General features: G+C 43.8%; 1 protein-coding gene across 9 annotated transcripts in view; it reads left to right on the forward strand.

The window, feature by feature from the left end:
* The window catches only part of herc2 (HECT and RLD domain containing E3 ubiquitin protein ligase 2), a 297,727-nt gene that overhangs the window by 221,533 nt on the left and 57,050 nt on the right, over positions 1-19,144 (forward strand). For all 9 annotated transcript variants that reach the window (XM_038818501.1, XM_038818504.1, XM_038818505.1 and 6 more), the window contains 10 exons: positions 4,010-4,196; positions 4,746-4,889; positions 5,443-5,634; positions 7,396-7,549; positions 10,869-10,976; positions 14,052-14,183; positions 16,348-16,506; positions 16,602-16,720; positions 16,833-16,958; positions 17,714-17,869. In XM_038818501.1, the coding sequence (XP_038674429.1) occupies positions 4,010-4,196; positions 4,746-4,889; positions 5,443-5,634; positions 7,396-7,549; positions 10,869-10,976; positions 14,052-14,183; positions 16,348-16,506; positions 16,602-16,720; positions 16,833-16,958; positions 17,714-17,869 (1,477 nt within the window). The remainder of the gene's footprint in view (positions 1-4,009; positions 4,197-4,745; positions 4,890-5,442; positions 5,635-7,395; positions 7,550-10,868; positions 10,977-14,051; positions 14,184-16,347; positions 16,507-16,601; positions 16,721-16,832; positions 16,959-17,713; positions 17,870-19,144) is intronic.

A 19,144-nucleotide genomic window follows, 5' to 3' on the forward strand; every position in this document is an offset into this window, starting at 1 on the left:
ATGCAGCACCTTGAACTAAATTAGGCTCAACTGGGCACTTGAGGATGTGGTGTTAATCCAGTACAGGGCCTCACTCCAAAGCTCGCTAGTAAATAGAGGACCTAGCTCGCTCTCCCATTTCCCCCTTACTCCGCACAATGTGGAGGGATTAGACGAGAGGGTATGGCAATATATGTCTGGGGTAGACCTCTTGCCAGGCTGAGCCAAGGAGAACAGACTATTCAGCAAGGAAGAAGGCGGAGCCAGAGGAAAGGAAGGGAAAGCCGTACAAGAGAAATTGCGAATTTGAAAATAACGGAAAAGGCTAAAGTTGGGTAGCTGAAATTCATCCGGCAACGCTCTCAAACTGGTAGACCTCCCTTCCATGAACTGGTCGCCGCAATGCTCAGTTCACGTCACAATTTATTTTTTACGTCCAATCCAGAAAGTAAGAAAAGGTGCTTGTTACAGATAGGGGCCTGTGAAGACAGACAAAGGGATTTGACGTGTTGCCGGAATTGCTTCCAGATCCTGAGACAGAAGACCACCACTGGGTTTGTGTAAAATCTAGCGGGAGAGAAGGGAGTGGATGTAGTGCAAGAGCGAACCTCCATTTGGCCCCAAACGGAATCGGGATCACTGATCCAGAATGCATTTTTTTGAACACTGGCAACCAATGGGAGACATTGAAAGTAAAGTAAGAACCTGGGGAGTACCTTCATTTTTATTGCCTGCATGCTACAGAGAATGGCCGTTCCACCTCTGCAGGTCCGTTTTAGCATTATTGATCAGATTTGAGTAATTCAATTTGTGAAGTGAGGCCCTTTTGTTGACTACCCTGACCCCCAAGTAACAAAAACATGAACTGTAATGTGCCTGAATGGGCTTGCCTTCCAAGGCGGTTGACCAGCAAACAGTCACTCTTGCCTATATTTAATTTATAGCCAGAGAAGGAGCCAAAAGTATTAAGTGTCTACATTATGCCGTCCTGGAGGGAGTTGGGTCTGTAATATATAAAAGTAGGTCATCTGCATAAACAGATATCCGATGTTCCACCCACACGAATAATACCGCTCCATTGACTAGAGGCTCTCAAGACTATGCAGAAAGAGGGCAGAACTGCCCAGTGCCCCGATTCAAGGGGAAGTAGTCTGAGTATAAAATGTTTGTGTGAACGCTGGCCACGGGGGCATTATATAACAAGCGGATCCAAGAGGCACATTTATGGATGAATCCAAATCTCTTGAGAGTCTCAAATAAATAATCCCACTTCACCCTGTCAAATGCATCATCAGCGTCGAGAGAAACTATCACCTCAGGCTCGGGTGCGGGGGAGGGGGAAAGAATAACATTTGAAAAGCACCATTTATAAATTGAGAATTGCCAGCCCTTTACAAAGCCTGTTTGATCCTCCGAAATTATACTGGTAAGGCAAGGCTCCAACCAGAGCACCAGGACCTTAACGTCTGCGTTTAAAAGCGAAATGGGTCAGTATGAACCGCATTCATTCAGCTCCTTGTTCTTGAGGAGCAAGGAAATAAAGGCTTGGGTAAGGGTAGGAGGCAACAAACCCTTGGATAGGTAGTCATTACCGCATAGGAAAGGTACAAGCTGCTCCGAGAACTACTTCTAAAATTCGATTGGAAAGCCATCTGGACCACCGTGCTGCCTGCAGAAAACATTCTAATACCACTCCCATTAACTAACACTCCTTGTTAGCAGGGAGACTCCCAACTGGAGAGGAGAAACTCATTTGTCTTACAACGCTATGCTCGCGACTAAAAGATGACAGTAATGAAAAGAGAAAGGAAACAGTAGATTAATGTAATAAACAAACAGCAGAATTCTCTCAAATATAACTTAAGGCCTCAAGTGTGCACCCAAACAACGAAAATGAAAAGAAACAAAATACCAAGTGCCCGTACGCAGGACCATAAAATATTAAACTTGTGCTTTTGGACAAAAGAGTGCGGATCTCCCGGTGCGTAAAAGGCGTTGTCTTTTTCTTGGGAGGTTACTTGAAGGCAAGCTGGATAGAACATCCCAAACTTAATTCCACTCTTGTACAGGATGGATTTCACTCCATTAAAAGCAGCTAGGTCCACGCTCATTTCCTGGTACAGCCTAATAGAGTGGCCTTCCCACTTGAGATCCCGATGCTGCCTTTCCCATCGAAGATCCGGCTCTTTTTCTTTGAAACTATGAAATCTTGCGATCACCGCACGCGGACGATCTCCAGAGCAAGGCTTAGGTTGAAGCGAGCGATGGGCCCGGTCTAATTCGCGCGGGCGGGGGGGGGGGGGAGAATGAATGTACACCCCCACCCAGCATTAGGTGGAACATGTCCGAGAAATATTCAGTAAGGGTGTGGCCTCGATCCCCTCTGGTGACCCCATAATATGCACATTCTGTCTCACAGAATCATAGGATCCCTACAGCGCAGAAGGAGGCCATTCAGCCCATTGAGTCTGCGCCGACCCTTCGAAAGAGCACCTACCTAGGCCCAATCCCTGCTCTAGCCCTGTATTCCCACCCAACACTTGGACACCAAGGGGCAATTTAGCATGGCCAATCCACCTAACCTGCACATCTTTGGCCTGTGGGAGGCAACTGGAGCATCCGGAGGAAACCCACGCAGAGATGGGAGAAAGTGCAAACTCCACATAATCACCCGCGGTCAGAATCAAACCTGGGTCCCTGGCGCTGTAAGGCAGCAGTCCTAACCACTGTGCCACCACCATCTGGATCCATTGTCCAGATCATTCAGCTTGGCTGTTAACGTTTTGTTAACTTCGACCACTGAAGCAAGGTCGGACTTCAGGGGGGTGATCCTGTCACTATGATCCGACAATGGGACCTCCATGCCCTTAATTATGACTCTATAAGCTTCAACGGTCATACTGGTTGCAAGAACTAAATGAATGGGGGGGGGGGGGGGCAAAGTCTCTTCAATTGATCTTTTAAGATCCACCGACAAGTTTTGTCGGTGTTTATCGAGCTTGATCGCCACAATTTTGGTCAAAGCTTCAGCCGTTAATGGAGTGGTTGGAGAAGATGCTGACCCTGCCATCTTATCTTCAGCAGATCTCAGAATTAGTCGATGAGTTTTGGACCAATTCATTTCAGGCTCTGCCTCCCCATGGGCATCTCCGAGACGAGAGATCTCTGCAGAACCAAATTTCAGGAGTTTCCAAAAAGTTAAAGACCTGTGGCACCAGGAAAAAAGGGTAAAGGAACGTCAGTTTTCCATCAGGAGCCACCTCGTGTGCGTCTTCCCCTCAATTCGTGCCACCGGAAATTGGCTCATTCTGAAGTTGATGGATCATGATATTGATTTCCATTTCCAGTTGCTGACTAGGATTGCTTTGTGGATCTTGAATTACCCCTCACCTGAACCACACCTTGGCTGCTCGTGGTCATCTTATTTGTATATTTTGAGACTTCCACCCTGAATTTCTCCAATGGTCTGCTTGAAAACCTCCCACATTTGACCCTACATGTATTCCAATTCATCCAAAACTGCTGCTCTCAACCTCCCCACTGAGTACCACTCACCCAGCACCACTGACTTCACCCGCCTCTACTTGCTTGCCATCCCCCTCAAAGTCTTTGTGGTTGTTTACAAATCCCTCAACAACCTTGCCCGCCCTATCTCTGAAAGGTCCTGAATCCCTGTGTGCAACTTGATATTCTTTATTCCTTCAGTTCTGACTTCCTGTGTATCACCTTGCCCCTCTGCTCCAACATAGGTATCCATTTATCCATCTTGATGATCAGCTTGCTTCTTTATCTCCTTTCAACTTTTCAACGTTTACCATTTCCCTCATTTTAATGGCTGGTTATTTTGTTTGTTTGTTAGCATAATTGGATGGGTTTTGTTGATCTCACATTTGACAAATTGTAACTTTCTATTCCTCCATTATAATAGGTGAAACATTACATGTTAGCAAGACCAGAAATACAAATCTGCAATTGTGATTTTTAAATTTTATTTATTTAAGTTTCCCTTGATTAATTTATTTTCCTGCAGGGATGCTTTGGTAGGAGCTTTGATGCCAGCCAGTATGATTGCGCCTGTGGAATGCACATCGTCATCTCCTGTGCCACCATCAGACTCGTCTGCAGCCACAAGCCCAGCTGGCGAGTGCGCTTCGGAAGTGGCAAGTGACAGGGAAGAGAGACTGAGTCCAAATCCTTGGCAGGACAGAAGAGGAGAGGTGAGAATCGAACTGCTATTCTGTGTTTGTCAATGGGTAGGATTCTTGAAATTAACACTTGAAACCTATATATAGGGTAAAACATTTGGATCTTGGTGAGTGCAGAAATAGAAGAGAATCTCATTTGGCATTGGGCCATTGCTCAAAATGATAAGGAAGTTAACTGCACATTTACCAATGGGTTAACCCTTCATTGACTTTCCCTCCCCACCCACCAACTTGCTCCTTGGATAGAGGTTAGTAAATGATTTTTCACCATAATTTAAGCCATGCCTTTTCTAGTGTATACATAAGTTAGTTCCGGGAAAGTAGAAAATACCAATTCACATCCTTTTTCCAAAGAATAGCATATTAACAAACCAAAGGGTCTAGCCTCACAAGTTAGTGAAATTCAGATGTAATGGACATTCCAGCTTGAACAAGACTGTCCTTAAAAGAAAATAGTCTCTTCCACTTGAATGTCTTACACTCCGCTATTAAATCCAGTGGGCTGCTCCGATTTGATACATTTTTACCCAGAACTTGAAAGGATATTTCTTTGTTTTGCAGGTTGCACCCTCAGAAGAAGCTGTCACGCCATCGTCTGCAGTAACACCCTCTACCTCAAATACCTCTGCTCGTCCTTTCATTCCTGTAACAGATGATCCTAGGGCTGCGAGTATCATAGCAGAGACGATGACCAAAACAAAGGAGGTAATTGATGCAATGCCAGTATAATTGAAACGGTTCACTAAGGCAGCGCTGATGATGGTGCATTGTGTTGATTATGCCAAGATTTTAATGAGTGGTTTTGACAAATGAATAGTTTGGGTTAGAATCAAGCTGGTGGGAAATGGCTGCTCTGATATTTTGGATCGAAGCGGTGGTTTCCGCCTTCTCACATTCAAAAGCCAGGTCTATATTGTAACACGGGTTTCGTTGCAGCCAGTGAACAACAGGAATTAAAATGGTCAGATTTTGCGAGACGGGTGAATAATGTTGCCTGCTCTGCCTGATCGAGGCCCAGGAAAGTATGTGAGAGCTCTGAAGAGAGCAATGGAGTGCAAATGGAATATTAACTAGCGATCATAATTTGAACAATACATTAAAACATATCTGTAAAATGGAGGGTGCACTATATAAATTTGAAAGGCAAATAAACAGATATTTTGAACATTTTGTCTTTCATATTTTAATTAAAAGTGCGCAATTTTGATTTTATTCAACTTTTTGAATTTAAAATAATGTTTTCCTTTTCTTCTGAAAGGATTCTGAAAACCAGACAAAGTCGTCAGGACCAGAACCACAACACCTGGATGAATTCACAACTCTACTTGTACCAGATGACACTCGAGTAATGGTTGACTTGTTGAAGTTGGCTGTGTCGAACCGTGCTGGCGAGAAAGGCAAAGATGTCCTGTCAGCTGTGCTCTCAGCCATGGGCACAGCCTACCCACAAGTAAGTACAATACTTCAACATCAGCAAACAGTTGTTCAATAACTTCGTCGGCAATGCGTTTCAATTCCAACACGAGTCTCTAAATTTCTGTATGGAATATTCGCATGAGAGTTCACAGTGCTGTTTTAATGGAGGCATTTGTTTCTTTAAAATGAAGGGTGAATACCTTTGTTAAAATACCTAGCAATGTAAAGACAGATATATTAAGTATTTGTACACGTAACGCCCTGTAATTTCAAACCAATTAAGAAGTGCCACATCCCACCTTTGGAAAGCAGAAATACTAGGTATACCTTTTTAACAGCAATTGTCTTGGATAGCCTGTTATGCAATGTGTTGGAAGCAACTGTTGGGATGTAGATCAATTTGAGGAATTGAACAAACTAATGTGATATAAAATAGGATTATTAGTTAGAATAATGTAGATGATAGAGCCGGTCTGATGGTAGTGCGTTCACAGACAAAGAACAAAGGGATTCAGCAAAGCATGGCTAGGAGGGGGGGGAAAGGGAGCCTCGTGCAGAGGGTGGTGAAAATGATGCTAGGTAACAAGAGGTCCAGGGTTGAGGAATGCGAAGTGAGCCAATCCGGATATATGGCCAGGTCAGGAGGTGTATAGGATGACCTATGGGAATCTTGTATGTTAAACTTGATGCCATTTGAATGATATGTGCAGAGATCTCTTTGTCTCCGACCTCACTCGTTTCTGGGGGCTTCAGGAGACTGCATGTGTTCTGAATCTCTATAGAGCGGGTCAGCCTTGCAAGTTGTTTAAAAATAAATAATACTATACCTACAGATCCCTCTCGAGTTTTATTGAGGCCAGACTGACGGGTAAAGAATTTAGTTTGTCAAATTGATCTGTCCTAACATCTTGGCTGAAGGACAGGGGACAGAACTGAGTGTTATTTTTAATTGAATCAAGATGGGTGATATCTCTTAAATTCTGCTGTAGCCTGTTGGTTAATTATTGTCCCTTTTCTACTCTCTACTGAAATATCAAGTAATGGTACAGTTCTATGAGTGGCAGCTGTCTGCACTTGTCCAGTGGCCATTCTAAACATTGGCAGATCCCTTTCCCTGATTTAGTATTGACGAAGGATGGAGTTGATGATTGATGACTCTTCATCCTGACTTTGGCATACAATAAATATTATTAAATCAAAATGGTGATGCCAACAAATTTGTGTTGGAGAAGATTTATGAATAGGCTATATGATGTCGAAAATTTCATGTGTAGCATTGGCTGACAGTAATGATAATAGTCAATGATTACACATTAAAATTGCATCAGTAAATTGAGGATAAATTAAAGATTAAGAACTGCAAATTTAATCAATCATATCGACCGTAACTTTGGCAGAATGGTAAATGTCCGTTATTGTTGTAGTTCAGTTATATTTCTTATAAAGTTCACAATGTGTTATAATCATAAGCATGAATTTGTATCTACATTTTCTGCCTTGTTTATTGGGACTTTTAAAATATTTTATTTGATTTTGCCTTTTGAGTTACTAAATCTTTAAAATGCAGTATTCCATTTTGTTTCCACCTAAATTATATCAGTGAAAATAAGAATGTACATTCTAAAATAAAACATGTTCACACTGCGTTTCAGTAACTATATTGGGGTCATTGATACCTTTCATTTTTGAGGCAAGCTTCCATGACTTATTCCCTGATGAATTTTTCTCATTTATTGTCAACTTTATTGTTGGTCTGTGTCCTTTACTTGTTCCTCTTTTGATTTCCACTTTGCAGGTGGCTGACATGCTTTTGGAGTTGTGTGTGACTGAGTTAGAAGATGTGGCCTCAGATTCTCAAAGTGGGCGTCATTCCCCCCAGCCAGTAATAGTGGAAAGCAGTCACCCATATACTGATGACACGTCTACCAGTGGGACAGTGAAAATACCAGGTATCTGCCTCATGCAAGTGTGTCGGGTCAGAAGTCAATGTTGTAATGTGCCCTGACACAAATATTCCCTGGCACTATTTTGCACTTGAATTATTACACGTATGTTGTTTATGAGATTGTTTTGGGACTGTCTTTAAATTAGGGAAATGGAAGAATGAAGGGGGGCCTGTTCTGAATTCTGCCTGACAACAAGCCTGGTTAGAATGGTTGTTAAAGTTTAAAGGACGGCCAAGGTTATTTTACTGGCAGGAAAATGCAAGGAAGTGGTTCACACTTATAGACAAAGACAAAGCATCTGGAATGGTAGCAGATGGATTGTTAGTCTCCAAAGTCCCAGAAAGGGGTTAAAAATGTCAGCTATAATATACCATCTGTCTAATTTCAAGATAGAATAGAGTTGGGTTTAATGGATAGCTCATCAGCATTTCTACCTGGATACAAGGCCTGTGTGATTCATGTTGTCAGGAAGATGAGCTTTTAGAGGGGAAGGGTGCAAAGGAGGCCATTGAACGATCCGATTATAAGGTTCTCTTAAAATATATCCCTGAATTTCACAGACAAATCAATCTGCCAGGCTCGGGAACAAAAATAGGAAGCAGATAGAGGCAGCAAGTCCTATGGTTCACCATGTCTGAATAAGTTGGGAACTCGAGCTTGATTGAAAAGACCAATTTTGTGAGGGTTTAAAACCAGGCTGGAAAATTTGTCTAGCTTGAGGTAGAGAGATAATCTTCAGGAAAACTCCCATTGTGTAAAGGACAGTTTTGGGATAAAATGTTACTAGGCTGGAAAAGGAAAAAATGAACAGAAGTAAATCTCGATGCTAATAGTCACTTTGGACTGGTACCAGGAGAATTGAAATCTACTTGAGGGGCAATGTATGTATAACCGTGGCGTGGGAATTTCAGTTGTGCTAAAAGTAAAAGGGGAAAGTTCTATTCTGTAGTTTAAAGTATAGGTTGCCTACTGACATAGTGTTTAGAAGAAAGAACAAAGAAAAGTACAGCACAGGAACGGGACCTTTGGCCCTCCAAGCCTGTGCCGACCATGCTGCCCGTCTAAACTAAAATCTTCTACACTTTCAGGGTCCGTAACCCTCTATTCCCATCCTATTCATGTATTTGTCAAGATGCCTCTTAAACGTCACTATCGTCCCTGCTTCCACCACCTCCTCCAGCAGCGAGTTCCAGGCACCCACTACTCTTATTTAGTTAATGGTGCTTTTAGTTTGTTTGTTACAATCTTAAAGCATGAAACCTTGTTGCATCAACTTTCAGCTATTCACCAAAGGTTTAAGGGCAGGATTCTCTGTTTGGGAGACTATGGGCGGGATTCTGTGTTGTGCGCCCCCGGGATTCTCCGTTTCGCCAGCCAACCAATGGGGTTTTCCATTGTAGGCATCCCCACGCCGTTGAGAAATCTCCGGGCTGTCGGCGCAATGGAGACTCCCGACAGCGGAGAATCCAGCCCTATGTTCTCCCGCTGGACCTGAATTGCAGCTGGATTACAATCCACCTGGGAGCATGTGTGGAATACGAGGGATTACCAGGGAACCCCGCTATCTGGCCGCCATCTCAAGCAGGCGGCCCGATTACGAGGTCCCGCGGGTGGTCACCACCTCCTCGCACCTTAAATCGACCCGAACCACCCCACCCCCGCACCACACAGTATCTCCCCACCCCCCGCGCATTGCCAGGGTGCCCCCCCCACCCCCACCCCACCCTCGAGTGTGGGGAGGTGGCCCAGCACACCGTCCTCTTTCACCCCCCCACCACCACATAGGGACCTCTGTATTCGGGAGACCCCATCCCAACAGGGATCCACTCTCTCTTCTCTTCTCTCTTTCCCCCCCCCCCCCCCCCCCCCCGAAAGGAGACCCCTATCTGGAAGCTAAAGAGCAGTCCAGACGGGGGTAGAGAAGAATTACAGCTGTAACACTTACCTTGCAGCTCCACGTGTCCATTCCTGGAAATGGAGCAGCTGTGATCTGCTTCTGTTTCCCACAGATCCATTAGGTGCAAACCATTCTTAACTTTCTAATCATGGTCTGTGATTGTCAGCTTCTAAAAACCATCTGCAGCTTTGATTAATTCATCTCCTTTCATGGTTCAGTGGCTGAAGTGGTGAAATTACAATGTTGTGAACATTGACCACATCAAAGAGAGGTAAGTGCAGTGAAATCACATGCTTGAGTGATTGGAATGCACTTAGTACTTGGGATGCACCTATCTCTTTTTTGTTCTGTGGAAACCAAACTCTGGTCTCAGTTGCTTTCCTTCCAGGAATGGACAGGTGGAGCTGCAAGGTAATTGGTACAGCTGTAATTCCTCTTGCTGTCCCGTCGGGAGTTCTCTCTAGCTTCCAGACAGGGGTCTCTTCTCTCTGGGGTAGGGAGGTGTTCCATTCGCAGAGGACCCCTGGGGGGATCGCATTACTGGGGTCCCTGGAGGGGTCCACTACTACTGGGAGGCCCCCCTATCACTGGGGTCCTTGAGGGTGTCCGCTTATTACTGAGGACCCTGGCGGAGGTCCCCCTATTTTTGGGGTCCCGGGTTGTAGAGAAGACGTGGGCAGACAGTGCATTTTTAATAATAATAATCTTTATTATCACAAGTAGGCTTACATTAACACTGCATGAAGTTGCTTTGAAAAGTCCCCAGTCGCCACATTCTGGTGTCTGTTCGGGTATACGTCGAGAATTCAGAATGTCCAAATTACCTAACAGAATATCTTTCGGGACTTGTGGGAGGAAACCGGAGCACTTGGAGGAAACCCACGCAGACACAGGGAGAATGTGCAGACTCTTCACAGACGATGTCCGAGCCGGGAATCGAACCTGGGACCCTCGTGCTGTGAAGCACAGTGCTAACTGCTGTGCTACCATCGCGGGGAGTGGGGGAGACGGCCATTTCCCCCTTGGCCATCCTGTAGTCCGCCGTGCCGATAGAGACCACAAATCATCCATGCCCACGTGATTCCTCGGGAACACAGGGACTGGGCTTGCTAAATGGGTTATTTGCATGCGCCTGCTGCCATGCGGCGTGGACCTCATTCCCGCCACTGGGGTGGGGGGGAGCATCACCATCGGATCAGCCCATGGTGTCGATATCCAATTATTGCCCCGATGCCCGATTCTCGGTCCCATCGGGGAACACGAAACGGGGGTCCCGCGACGGGGAATCCCTCCCTAAATTTCATTTTGGGAGTTATTGTCCTCTAAAGGGATCATAACAGAATGAATAACTAATATTCATTAGAAGGACAATTAAGATGTGCAAGCAGATAACTATTTTTTGGTGCTGTTTGGAATGTATCTTAGGTGCTGAAGGCCTCAGAGTTGAGTTTGACCGGCAGTGCTCCACAGAGCGTCGTCATGATCCATTGACCATAATGGATGGTGCCAACAGGATAGTGTCTGTTCGATCAGGTAATAACTTTTGTACATTTGAACTTCTTGCACATACATTTGATTACTATTTTTCTTTGATTTTTATGGCCGCGATGATAAATAGATGTTATCTGTAAACTGCTTTCCTTTCCGCTCTATCTTGGTAGATTCACAGTACTTCATAGGATGCAAATGCATTTGAGCTGCTTCTGTTCAGTGTATTGGAAGCTTCCTGATTATAAATCTTAATAAACAACCAGGGACGTTATTGGACATTTAAAAAAAAAGTAAAACAACCTCTGGAAATGCCAAATTGCAATCAAAGGTTTAATTAATTCAGCTAAGGTATGACTATTTGAAAATAAACATAATGGAGGTAAACTGGCTTTGAGCAAAGTTTATACAGAAAATCTTGAATGTAGCACTGAGTAAAATACCGTTCATTGATTATGATTTTGTGTAGATTCAGATATTTTTTGCTTACCCTGGGTGCCCAGCCTTCTAAAGGTTAAGGACCAGATAAGCAAATAGTTTGCAGGCAAAGAACTCCTTTGTTTCAATCTTATTTCTTCCCCTCTCACCGTCTTTTCAAATTTAAATCTATCTCCATTATATGACCCATCTTCACTCCTATCTTAGCCCATTTGCTGTTGAAACCCTAATTCATGTCATACAGCTTGGGTAGTTGCTACAGCCTGCCCAGGGGGAAACTAACCAGATCCAATAGGCCATTTGTTTAACACTGCATCTGATTTGAATATAAAACCAAACAGTTTGTAAATTAAATATCTGACCTGATCCAGTTGTGCCAGTTTCAGGCTGGACTGACCAGGTTAAAATTACTTTCAACCCTTCCCACTGCCCTTTTGTGGTGACTTTAAGTAAAGTTGCCATAGTCCCAGATGGCCATAGGCTGCTTCTTATCCCTCCTTATCACTGCAGCCTCCTTCTGCCCTACAATCTCAGTCTCTTTAACCTTGGTCTCTTACGAGGTCAGTTACGAGGGAACACAAGTTCAAAGTAAGGGGTGGGAGGTTTAGGGGGGATTTGAGGAAAAGCGTTTTTACGCAGAGAGTAGCGACAGTCCGGGAGGGTGGGAGAGGCGGGACAACTCACATCCTTTTAAAAAGTACCCGTATGAATACTTGGCACGTCATAACATCCAAGGCTATGGGCCAAGTGCTGGCAAGTGGGATTGTGTGGGCAGGTCAGGGCCTTTCATTTGTTGGTGCAGACCCGATGGGCCGAAGGGCCTCTTCTGCACTGTAGTATTCTAGTGATTCGTCCTCATTTCCTCACTTTCCTTTGTTTTGCTGTGGCTTTATTTGAGCCCCATGTTCCCAACCTAAACACCGTAATTTCCCTCTTGTCCTTTCAATTCCCCCCATAAAACCCATCTCAGTGACTAAACTTTTAGCCCCTTCAAATACCCTCTTTAGTTTGGCATCTGTTTTATTTGATTACACCCCTGTGAAGCCCAGTAAAAAGTCTTGCGACACCAGGTTAAAGTCCAACAGGTTTGTTTCAAATCACTATATTTCGGAGCACTGCTCCTTCCGAAGGTGGATGAAGAGGTAGGTTCCAGCAACATATATATCAACAAAGATGTAAGACGATACTTTGAATGCAAGCATTTGCAGATAATTAAGTCTTTACAGATCCAGAGATAGGGGTAATCCCAGGTTGAAGAGGTGTGAATTGTCTCAAGCCAGGACAGTTGGTAGGGTTTCGCAAGCCCAGGCCAGATGATGGGGGGTGAATGTAATGCGACATGAATCCAAGGACCCGGTTAAGACCGTACTCATGTGTGCAGAACTTGGCTGTAGGTTTCTGCTCGGCGATTCTGCGTTGTCGTGCATCCTGAAGGCTGCTTTGGAGAACGCTTACCCGAAGATCAGAGGCTGAATTCCCTTGACTGCCGAAGTGTTCCCCGACTGGAAGGGAACATTCCTGCCTGCTGATTGTCACGTGATGTCCGTTAATCCGTTGACGCAGCGTCTGCATGATCTCGCCGCAAGCCCACGGATAACCTCACGATGCTCCACTTCTCCAGCTTCCACCCAAAACCATTAAAGAAGCCATCCCCTGTGGACAAGCCGTCCGTATACACAGGATCTGCTCAGACGAGGAGCAGTGTAACAGACTGTGGCAAGTAATTCACCCCCTGACTCTCCAAAGCCTGTCTATCACCTACAAGGCACAATTCAGGTGTGTAATTGAAAACACTCCACTAGGATGAGTGCAACTCCAACAACTCTCGAGAAGCTCAACTAGATACAGGACAAAATAGTCGCTTAATTGCTACCAGTCTGTAGCAGTCGTGTGTGTCATCTACAAGATGTACTGCAGGAATTCCCCAAGGCTCCTTAGACAGCACCTTCCAAACCCATGACCACTGCCATATGAAAGGACAAGGGCAGCAGATACCTGGGAACCCCACCACCTGGGGGTTCTCCTGCAAGGTATTCACTATCCTGACTTGGAAATCTATCACCGTTGCTGGGTCTAAATCCTGGAATTCCCTCCCTAACGGCACTGTGGCTGTACCTACACCTCTGGGGCTGCAGCGGGTCAAGAAGGCAATTCACCACCACCTTCTCAAGGGCAACTAGGGATGGGCAATAAATGCTGGCCTAGCTAGTGATGCCCCCGCCATGTAAATTAATTTTTAAAAATTGCAGTTAATAGGATACAACGATATTTTAATTTTCAACACTACATGATTTGTTTAAAACATGAAGAATGAATATTTAATAAATTATTTTTCTTACAGAAAGCCCTTCCTCGATTGCTTTATATTTTAAAGTGACACAAAGTAATAATTTGGCTACTCTGCCTCACGGATTTATACCTTCTGGGCATTCTGTAAATGGAAAAGAGGAGAGAGAGAAAAGCTAGGTCAGAATGCAGTTTGGAAGAATAAAATGCACCCACAAAGAATCTGTGCCAACAAAGTTTTAAAGAAAAACATGAACTATGTTGCCACTGACTCCACAATGTTTTGCATTTAAGATAGCAAATCAAACAATGTTGAAGAATGTTGGATGCCATAGTGGAACAAATTACATGCGCTACTTATAATTTAGTTATGCAATTATACATTGGCTATCGCAGGTCGAGAGTGGTCTGACTGGTCCAGTGAACTAAGAATTCCTGGTGATGAGCTGAAGTGGAAATTTACCAGTGATGGTTCTGTGAATGGCTGGGGATGGCGATTTACAGTGTATCCCATAATGCCTGCTGCAGGTAATGTGTGCTTGTGCATTTTTCTGTTATAAAGTACACTGGTAAGGAAGACAAACAGCACTGGGAGCAAAGCTTTATTTTCTGCACATTGGAGAATGTTTTCACTGAAATCTGTAGCCAGAGGGGTTCAAATATTTATGAGGTAGAAAGAATATGGCACAGAAGGAATCATTTGGCCTGACAAAAAAGCTATCCCAGCTTCCGAATCTTGTTCGGTACCCCTGTAAGTTATGGCACCTCAAGTGCACCTTCAATTGCTTCCCTCTGCCAGCCTTTCAGGTAGTGAGTCCCAGATCCTTATCATCCCCTGGGTGAAATGATTACCTCTCAACTCCCCTCTATTCCTTCCACCAATTAATTGAAGTCTATACCTCCTGGTTATTGACCTCTCTGCTAAGGGAAATAGATCCTTCCTATGTATTAGGAACATAAAATCCTGAGAGTAATGAAGGAGGCCATTTGGCCCATCGAGTCTGCACCGACCCTCTGAAAGAGTACCCTACACAAGCCCACTTCCCTGCCCTGTCCTCTGCAACCCCCGTAACCCCATCCCTGGACACTAAGGGGCCAATCCGCCTAACCTGCACATCTTTGGACTGTGTGAGGAAACCGGAACACCTGGAGGAAATGCACGCAGACACAGTAGAAAGTGCAAACTCCACATAGACTGTCATCCAAGGCCTTAATTGAACCCGGGTCTCTTGTGCTGTGAGACACCTCAATTTCATCAGCCCTCAGCCTTCTCTGTTCCATAGAAAATAAACCCAACCTATCCAATCTTCCCCCATACTTAAAATTCTCCATTCCTAGCAACATCTTCATAAACCTCTTCATATACCCCTTCTAGAGTGTTCACTTGCTTTCTGCAATGCTGTGACCAGAACTGTATGCAGTACTCTAGCTGTGATCTAACTAATGTTTTATACAGTTCTAGCACAACCTCTTCTCTAGTGCTAAATCGATAAAGAAAAGTATTCTGTATGCCTTCTTGATTTCCTTATTTACTTATCTTGGTGCCTTCAGGGATCTTTTGACATACGCTCCCAAGGACCCTTTGTTATTCTGAACTATTTGGAATGTTACCATTTATTGGACATTCACTTGTCCATTTTCTCATAGTTTCGCATTTTCTCATAGTTTCCTGGATTTAATTTAATTTGTCATTTTTCTGGCCATCTGAACAGTAACCTTCTTGCAGTCTACAGCTTTGTCCTCACTATCAACCACACAGTCGATTTTTCTTATCACCTGCCACCTTCTCAGTTATGTCCCTGATATTTGTCTAACACATTGATTTATATCACGAGCTGCAAGGGACCCATTACTGAGCCTTGTGGAACCCCACTGGAACGGCTTGCCGGTCACAAAAATACCCGAAGACCATAACCCTTTGCTTCCTGCCATTGAGCCAGTTTTGCATCAAGCTTGCTATTTTCTCTTGGATCCCATGTGCTTTTAATTTGCTAATCGGCCTATTCTGTGTGTCAAAAGGCTTGCTAAAATCCATGCAGTGCACTGCTGTCCGCCTTGAATTGAATATGCCTTTTATTTTTATTTTTATTCATTTTATGAAAATGGCTTGGGTGGTGATTAGGTTGATGCTGTTGTGTCCTCCACGTCAGTAGATTTTTGTACAGTTGAGTATTCTGCAGAATTGTTACCCACTATTGTCATGGCTAGTATCTATTGAAATTCTTTCAGTGACCGACGACCTATCAAAATTCAGCATTGGGTGTCTTTTTAAATTTTCAGCAGTGAACGTCCTGGCAACATTTCTTACTGCGTGCAACCCTTTAGCCAAAAATGCATCTGGAAATTGCACCACCTCCCGGTCAAAGCACAAGAAAAATCAGAGCAGTCCAGAAGAGTGGTTCATTTGGCAGCTCCCCCCACCCTCTATTTGGGAATTACTTGATGTTTGTTCCGACTGTCGCCATTGAGATCATGAATGCACTCTCTGAAGATTCACAAGATGCCTACCTTTTTTATCACTCCATGAGTCCTATTAATCTGTGGTAGAGCTTTCATAATCATGTCACAGTAATCTCTATTTGTAATATTAAATGTTTCCTAATAAACATGTTCGGTTTTGACTCGCTATGTATTTAGATTTTTGTTTTGCTGTAATTATTCAATGAACTTTTTTTTTAACTCTTTGGACCAGGTCCTAAAGATCTTCTGTCAGATCGTTGCATTTTGTCATGCCCTTCAATGGATTTAGTTACCTGCCTACTGGATTTCCGATTAAGCTTTGCATCAAACAGAAGCATTGTGCCCCGTTTAGCTGCCTCTTTAGCAGCTTGTGCTCAGCTAAGTGCACTTGGTAAATATCAAAAGATGAAGTGGTTAAGAAACTATTCATTCATTAGGCTTCTTGGAGGCTGTGATGTATTAACAATCTTCTGCTTTATATGAAAGCTGCTAGTCACAGGATGTGGGCCTTGCAGAGACTGCGAAAGCTTCTGACAACCGAGTTTGGTCAGACTATAAATATCAACAGGCTTCTTGGCGACAGTGATGGAGAGTCTCGATCTCTGGTATGATGACAATCCCGATAAGATTGTAGTTTAAATATTTGCTCATTTATGGCATTTTGTGCAAAAAACAAATTCCGCATTGTATGTTCACTTGGAGATTTTTTTCTTTCAGAGCTTTACTGGGACTGCTTTAGCTGCATTAGTCAAAGGTCTTCCAGAGGCTTTGCAGCGTCAGTATGAATATGAAGATCCCATTGTAAGAGGGGGGAAGCAGCTTCTTCATAGCCCATTCTTCAAGGTAGTCATGTTTGTTTCCGTGTGTAAAATTAAACACTTGGGGCACGATTCTTTCAGAAGGGAACAAAGTCCCCTAGTGAGCGCGTTTAGCCGTGTGTTTCCCGGAACACGCAGTGCCAAGAAACACATGGCTCTTCAATGCAACTCGCGTTGAATGAGGGTAATGAATGGGGAATGCGCAGCAGAGGCTGCACAGAGCCCTGTTTTGTACAATGAACTTGCTGGAACTCCCCGTTGTCGCAAGAGATCGGGACGCATTTTTAAATGTTGTCCCGATCTCCAAGGCCCGCAAAACAATCCCCAACCCCAATAACAAACGTTTGCCATATTACATAGAACCTTCCAATCAAACCCCTCAGTGTGTATTTAACTTTCGGCAAACATGCAAATTCCAGGAGGTCCACAAGCCACACTGAGGCACTGGGTGGAGAAGCTGACCTCCACTCCAGCAAAATCTGCCTGCGAGCAATTAAACGGTTTTCAAAACATATTTTCGTGAAGAATGTACACCTTTTGAACAAGTCACAAGTATCTTTTACTGATGAAATAGATGGAAATTATTGTTTAATATTTACCAAGTCACCACATTAAGTCCTTCACTAGAGATTCTTGTGGATTTACAGAAACAGTTTAGATTTAAGTTAGTACACCGCGACAATCAATTGCCCAGGAATACTTTATTTACGCATATATGATACATGATTGTTGACAGAAGTGTAAAGAAATTTTTACTGCATCAGTATTTTGTTTTTGCAGGTATTGGTCGCCCTGGCATGTGATTTAGAGCTTGATACTCTACCTTGCTGTGCTGAAACACACAAGTGGGCTTGGTTTAGAAGATACTGCATGGCCCTAAGAGTTGCTGTGGCTCTAGATAAGAGAACGTCACTGCCACGGCAGTTTCCTGATGAGGTAATAAATATTAAGAATGCTCAAGAAAACTTGGTCCTTGTCTATTGCTTGTAAACACTTAACACGTTATTTTCCAAACCTCAGAACTGGCTGTGAAATTTGGTACAGTGTTAACTTTCTATGCACTGTTCACTCTTGTGAACTTAATTGTTACATCGTAATCTCAAAACCTCTGCTGATTTTGTATTATACTCCAGGTTTCTTCAGGTTAGGTTAAATTTCCAATCGTGAAAAGGGTAAAAACATCTGGCCCTTGATGTTTAGTGTTGATTGTAATATAGGCATTACTTCAACCAATAGTTTCTCCATATTAAGTTGCTACAATGAGCAGTGTTAAAAGAAAATGCCTGTTGTTGTTCTTTTGAACAGGAATCATTATAGATGAAGAAGGCAATTTAACCTATCCAGATTCATCCACCTAGAAACAACCCTTGTGTAAATTGTGTTTCTGTATTTTGTGGGTTACACCAAATAACCCAATAAGAAAGAATCTAACAATCGCCCCATGACATTCATTGGCATTAGCATTGCTGAATCCCCCACTATCAACATGCTGGGGGTTACCATTGATCAGAAACTGAACTGGACTGACCATATGAATGCCATGGCTGCCAGAGTAGGTCAGAACCTAGGAATCTTGCAGTGAGTAACTCATCTCTTGACTCCCTGTCCACAATCTATAAGGTGCAAGTCAGGAGTGTGATGGAATAGTCTCCTCTTGCCTGAAGAGAGCAGCTCCAACAACACTCAGAAGTTCAAAATCATCCAGGGCAATGGACTCTTGACTGGCACCCCATCCACAAGCATTCACTCCCTCCACTACTGACACACAGTAGCAGCAGTATGTGCCATCTACAAGATGCACTGGAGGAACTCACCAAGGCAGCACCTTCCAAACCCACAGCCGCTGCCATTGAGAAGGACAAAGTTATAAATTGATTAAATTGATAAATTGCCCTTAAAGTGTCCAAAATTGCCCTTAGTGTTGGGTGGTGTTACTGGGTTATCGGGATAGGGTGGAGGTGTTGACCTTGGTTGGGGTGCTCTTTCCAAGAGCCGGTGCAGACTCGATGGGCCGAGTGGCCTCCTGCGCTGTAAATTCTATGATAATCTATGATTAATCTAGGACAAAGTTTTGGCACAACATCGTGGGTCAAAGGGCCTGTTCTATGTTGTATTTTTCTATGTTCTATGTTATCAGATAGATGGGAACACCATCACCTGAAAGTTCCTTCCAAGCCACACGCCATCCTGACTTGAACTATATCCCTGTTC

The sequence above is a fragment of the Scyliorhinus canicula genome, chromosome 14, assembly GCF_902713615.1.
Source record: "Scyliorhinus canicula chromosome 14, sScyCan1.1, whole genome shotgun sequence".
NCBI classification, from domain to species: domain Eukaryota; kingdom Metazoa; phylum Chordata; class Chondrichthyes; order Carcharhiniformes; family Scyliorhinidae; genus Scyliorhinus; species Scyliorhinus canicula.